This window comes from Neodiprion fabricii, chromosome 4, assembly GCF_021155785.1.
Source record: "Neodiprion fabricii isolate iyNeoFabr1 chromosome 4, iyNeoFabr1.1, whole genome shotgun sequence".
In the NCBI taxonomy this organism is placed as follows: domain Eukaryota; kingdom Metazoa; phylum Arthropoda; class Insecta; order Hymenoptera; family Diprionidae; genus Neodiprion; species Neodiprion fabricii.
In genome coordinates this window covers 2,238,905-2,244,904 of record NC_060242.1, presented here as the reverse complement: position 1 = coordinate 2,244,904, position 6,000 = coordinate 2,238,905, and the positions used below count along the sequence as shown (strand labels likewise).

Genomic DNA, 6,000 nt, shown 5'->3' with positions numbered 1-6,000 from the left:
CGAGCTCGAGAGTTGTTAAGACCTCGGAAAAACAGAGACGATCGCCTTCGGCCTCCGAGAATTAGCTCGTTAAACATTCATAACACCCGAGATCCACCGACGCTCAAATGTCATCGTACGGCATCTTGACAGTTCCAAAGACTCGACGCGATCATGCGATTCAATTGTAAGTCCTGACGACCGTGAATCCGGTTCACCGCGATGAGGGCGTCAGCAGTGGACGTCGAAAGAGCGTAAGTCACAGCCCGGGGGTCGACTATGTAATTCCACATGTCCCACCATCCAAGCATTCTGATTGTTTTGCAAAGTTTAATCAACGAATCAGATTGATTGGATGATGAGCAATATGAAAAGTGAAATTACACGACCGACCCTCTGATTGAAAGGATTCGTCTAACCCCGACGACGCGTACGCCCTTACAGGGACCGGGACGTTGTCGTACCGTCCGAGGAGCTGATAGTAGCTGCGGCCGGATTCGGCATCTGGCAGATGATCATAGCCGCTATTTCGTGCGCAATGATCATGATCCACATGCTGAACGGGAGTCTGGAACCGGTACAGCACTTGGCCGGATGGTGGTGCGAAAAGCCCGCGACTCTTCGGAGCTGGACAAACCAGGAATGGATTACTTACAGCCACGCAGATGCGGTATGCCCATTAACCCGCCAGATTATCCCTAGCAGAAACGTTTTCATCGCCATTATTCGCGCTCCGAACAGCCCAAACTAGACGACGAAGTCGCAGGATTTGCTGGGACACGTAAAGCCATAAGACTCACTCCGGAACTATGGAACGATCGATTCAGGGGCTGCCGCATGTTCAGGTATGACTTCGCCTCTTTAAGGGGTGTTCCATTCGAACGGAGTCCAACGATAAATCGACTCAACGAGGCTGGTACGGTAAAGTGCAAGAGGTTTCATTATAGCAGAAAATTCGGAAGGACCGTCGCCGAGAAGGTTCGCGTTAAATATCCATGCAGCCATTGGTATGTGGGTACGTCCTCTTCTATCTCTTCCTCTTCCTGCAGTTTCGTATGGCATGCAATCCGGAGTACGAGCGTGCGCTGTGGGAAGTGCTTATGATATCCGGTAAGATCACGGGCTACCTGACCTTCGGTTGTTTGAGCGACCGGATTGGCCGTCGTCCCGTCCTCCTGATCGCGAGCGGAGTGACTCCGTTTACAGCAATCGGTCTCGTTTTCTCTCCGAACTACGTCACGTACGTGGTGGTCCGGACTTGTCACAGTTTTTTCCACGGTGGCTTCATCGTCAACTTCGTTATGGCAGCCGAACTGAGCAGCAACGTCGCACGGACTCGGATTATGGCGTTCGCGTGTCTCGCTTACGGCCTCGGCGTTGGGGTGACACCGACGCTCCTCGACGCGATGGGATCGATGGACCATTTGTTACTGGTGATCAACGTTCCGGTCGCCGCATTTTTCTTGGCCCTGGTCTTCTTCGTGCCTGAATCACCTTGCTGGCTCTTTTGCACGCGGAGGTCGGCGCAACTTGGCGCGGTGATCCAAAAGGCGGGCAAGACGAACGGCACCCCAATTCCCTCGGACTTCCACGTGGTCTACGTCGAACACAGCGACGTGGAGAAGCAGCTGTCCCGAGGGTGGCCGAGTTTCTGGAGTCTTCTGAAAGCCTCTGGGGTAGCCTGCGAGATGATCAGCATCGGGTACCTCGTCTGCCTGTCCGGCGTGATAAATGGAGGTGCTCAGGCGAAGCTGATCTACAACCATAAACGGGTGCCGGTCTGGTATGCGATCATCGGGCACGTAGAAATGGCTGGGATCATCGTCAGCCAGTGCTGCCTCCTTATGATGGGTCACAAGAGGCTCCTTCACCTCACGATATTCCTCTTCCTCATCACCACCTTTATACTGATGGCCAATCTCCAGGACGACTACTTCACCACCACAGGACCCGCCACCACTCTTCTTTCGGCCAACATCTTCGCCGTCGGGCTTGGCTACGGCACCTTGCTCAACTATGGCGCAAGGACCGTGCCTACTCTACTTCGCGGCACTTATACCGGGATGTGGAACGCCCTTTGGGTCGCATTCACCTGGGCAGGGACTCGCCACTTTTACAACTACCCCGGGTTCACCAGCGTCGCCGTCATTTCTATCCTCCTTGCCGCCCTGTTCACTTTCAACATCCATAATGTACTCTGGCGTGAGATGCCCGACACGGTCTTCGATGCCGTCAACTTCAAAGAGTTAGTTACGCTAAATTTTGCATTATGAACACTGGGGTGGTGCTTATTTAGGGCGTTGACGAATTTTTCCGCACCACCCTTAAATAAATTTGGAATAATTCAAAAACAGTTGCCTAATTTTTTCAGATTTTTACCTCAATTCTAAGATTGCTAATTCAGCAAAACCTGACTTTTTATTATTTAGAAGTAGTGCAATTCGTATAGATTGCTTGGTATGATGATGTGTATTTTTCTTCAGTTAGTAGCACTAATGCCCACTAAGACCTCGTAGTTACAGATTTTTTGGAACATTATTACTATTGCAATAAAATATAGACCAAGAAAAAAAAGTTTTTCCAATGTGAGTTGATATAAGAAACTTCAATTACAAATCGGACTGTCTTAGAAACGAGGTAAAAAAAATGAAAAAATAAAGCAATTATTGTTGAATTATTGGAAGTTGATTTGGGTGGTAAGGCGGAAAACATTTGTCAACACCTTAAACAAGGACAACCCTAATGAACACCTTAGTGGGGTGTTTCGCTGATTTCGAAAAAACCAACCTGCTTTTCGAGCAACTTACATTCTACATTCGAAAACAAACTAAATATCCCACGTAGGTACATGTGCATATATTTTCTGACAAGAGATAATCCACCCTTTTAGCAAACCGAAGCCGAAGAGATGGTCCCTGACAGATTCGCGGTTCATCGCTGGTCACTGAGGTCAACGCCTCGAGTAGAAATAATTGTCGAGAAAAGATAGGGTGAACACCCCTGCAATGAAGAGGTAAGCTCTTTTCCTTCGGAAAAACGTTTTGTAAGATAAATGAGAATTGTGGCGAACAATGGCTGAGCCATCATCTTTTATAATGGACAGTTTGCTCTCTACAAAATGACAAAGTAAAGATCTGCCGCCGCTGCTGCTGCAGCAATGCCTTTGAAATCAGGAGAATAAATTTCAGAAGAAATTCGATTACACCGGCTCTGTACCTCTCCTGTCCTGTGGCCAACTTTTCCTAAATATTTTTCAGCTCATTTTTATACGAGACGTGGCAACACTGTGTTTGGCCAATCGATTTACATAGACGCTGTGGATGTTGGGGATGTATGTCTCTCTCTCTCCCTCTCTCTCTCTCTTTTTCTCCTCCTTGTCTGGGTATATACACACCGAGTTGTCAGTGCTTCGTTCTGTCGGCAAATATTCCATGAATTTATAACGCGAGAGAGCTCTTTTTCATCGGTCGAGTCAGCGGAGGGTAAGGCTAGGTTCCCATTTTAACATCGCTCTGTTGTATGTACCTACACATGCGTACGAACGTCCCGGAATCAACGCTTCTCAACCCTGAATCGGAGCGATCTAAATCTGAAATAATCATAAGAAATCGGAGGATGACCAGCGATCAATTTTTTTGAATCTTGCTTCTACTTACCGTCGTCAGTAACGTAAATTGGGTGAAATAAAAGGAAACGGAAGAGAGGTAATTCTTGTACAATGCAAATTGGCTCTTCCTCTCGACATCAAAGATGTGCTGACAAGGGAGGGAGAGAGGAAAAAGAAAATTCGTTTTTTGCCGCAGGATCCGAAGATTGCATTTATGGTATTACCAGAAGAATGAATCCCATGAGAGAGAGAGAGAGAGAGCTGAGTCTGTAGATACGGCACTTTCATTTACTATGCATTTAATACATCACCTGCGCACTGTTGCATAATGGATTATATTCTCAACGGCGACGACGACATGCTTTATCTCATACCTTTTATCAACGTTTCTCCATTTCGAGAGAAGTAGGTAGTTGAAAGGACACGTCGAATAACTTCGAATAACGATAGTAGCAATTAAAGTAATGATGATGACGTTAACGACGATCGTAACAACAGCATCAAACTAAAAGCAGCTACGATAACAACAACAACAACAACAACAGCAACATCGGCAATTGTACCGAACCAAGAATGATGTCCCAGCTCTGCACGTTAGGGACAAAGAAGAGACGGGTTTTCTTCTTATTGCATTATTTCAGCTTTGTCCTTCGTCCCCTCTCCGCCTTCCTCGTCCTCCACACCCCCTCCGATTGCTCTCGGCTCTTCTCGTTCATATATATATATATGCGTATTTCAGTACCACTTTATACGTTTCAGCCGAGTCTCTCGTTCAGAGATACCTACATCCTACGGATCTAATTGATGACTTTCAGATTAAGTTACAAATCGACTTCTTTCGACATGTTTCTTCGATCGAATATCACTCGAACTTTCTCGAAGCTGCAGTACACGTCCAACACTGTTTGCCATCCTTCTTTCCTTGGGTTGAACAGGGGGCAAGAGTACAAAGCATTACCATCGGAGCCTGAAATTACTGGGTTCTCTATTCTCATCCTAATTATTTCTCGTTGATCGTCGGTATCCGACATATATTCATGGAAAAAAGTAGATGCAGCAAATTGCGAGAACTGTTAATTTGAAGGCTTGCATGTGGAGAATTTTTGAGGAACAAGTGAAAGAATTCTCATCAAATATAATACAGCGAGAGAAAATTCAACTCACTCTCCAGCCACTGGAGAATATGGAAGTCTCTTTTTCCGTGTGCCGGGTTTTTATGCCATTACGAGCCATTTAATCATAGAGGCCACCTCTGTTTTATGGACCCGGTGAACGACTGGGTATAACTGCTACTCCTTTATACCCCTTACAGCATTCCATCGCGTAAATATTTTATTTCGCGCGTGGCCTGCGAATGTTAAGGTTTGGTTTGGTTCGGTTCAATTTGGTCCGTTCGGATCTCTCTCAAGTAGGCAGGGTATAACTAAGTATCGGCATGTCTCCTCGTCAAAGTGCACCAACCAGTCACTGTCGCCATACCCGTCGTCCTCGTCGTCGTCCAACTTCCAGAATTTATGAGCACCAGTTTTTGCATGATTTATAAGGCTAAATTACACTTGTAAATATCGATAAAGCGATCAGATAGCGGACAGTCAGTCGAGCGCTGGACTAACTGATTTATATTCGTTTGTCCACCTTATCCCAAGGATGTCAAAACGCATAACCGACATGGCCTTACTGAGGATCGTTCCAGAAGGACGGATTCAAAAGAATTAGTTAAAGGAAAAGGGTGAGCGTATTTCTGCCCATGCAAAAACCAATTGCTTAATCATGAAACATTGTCAAACGTAATTACTTCGATTCAATAACGGCAATTATCAATTTCAGCACCATCTCAAGTTGGGTTTTTAATTTTTTTTTTTCCAACTACTTGTAACCAAGATAAGTGCACATTTTACAATGCAAGAAAAATGTTCGATTAGTCGAATCAATCCAAGACGTGAGAATTCTATTTATAGGACGTCTGTTAACGAGCTTTTCAGCCTAATGGGCACGATCACAAATTTGCCCTTCTTTAAATTTCACTGTGCCACCTATTTTTGAGAAATTGAATATTTTACGTTTGCCTCCGCGTTTGCCACAAAAAATAATGATTCGCTGGATCAGCAAATTTTAGTGTAAATATGTCACAGCAAGAATTTTAAATATCGAAGCAGAAACCAGAACAGTAAAACAAATATTTTGCAAGCATAGCCAAGTGGCGTTTCGATGTAGCAAACCCGGTACTTAAACTTGCAAAATTCTAGCTGTTGTGACAAATTTTTCTGCGATGACTGTGTAGCTCAGTTTATTCTTCACGATTATACGTGGATTCGGTGGGGTTGTGCTCTTTTCCAGAGCCCTGGCAACATTCACAGTAGTTAATTCTTCTACGAGAGGAGAAGCAACGAAATTGTTACAGTGGCTAATACATG

General features: G+C 45.3%; 1 protein-coding gene across 1 annotated transcript; it reads left to right on the top strand.

Moving 5' to 3' along the window:
- Nucleotides 1–201: 201 nt before the first annotated feature.
- On the top strand, nucleotides 202–2,252 carry LOC124179741 (solute carrier family 22 member 5-like). The gene is made up of 4 exons (XM_046564441.1): nucleotides 202–233; nucleotides 424–649; nucleotides 721–957; nucleotides 1,029–2,252. Exons 1-4 carry the CDS (start codon nucleotides 202–204, stop codon nucleotides 2,250–2,252), a joined length of 1,719 nt encoding a protein of 572 aa, XP_046420397.1.
- The last annotated feature ends 3,748 nt before the right edge of the window (nucleotides 2,253–6,000 follow it).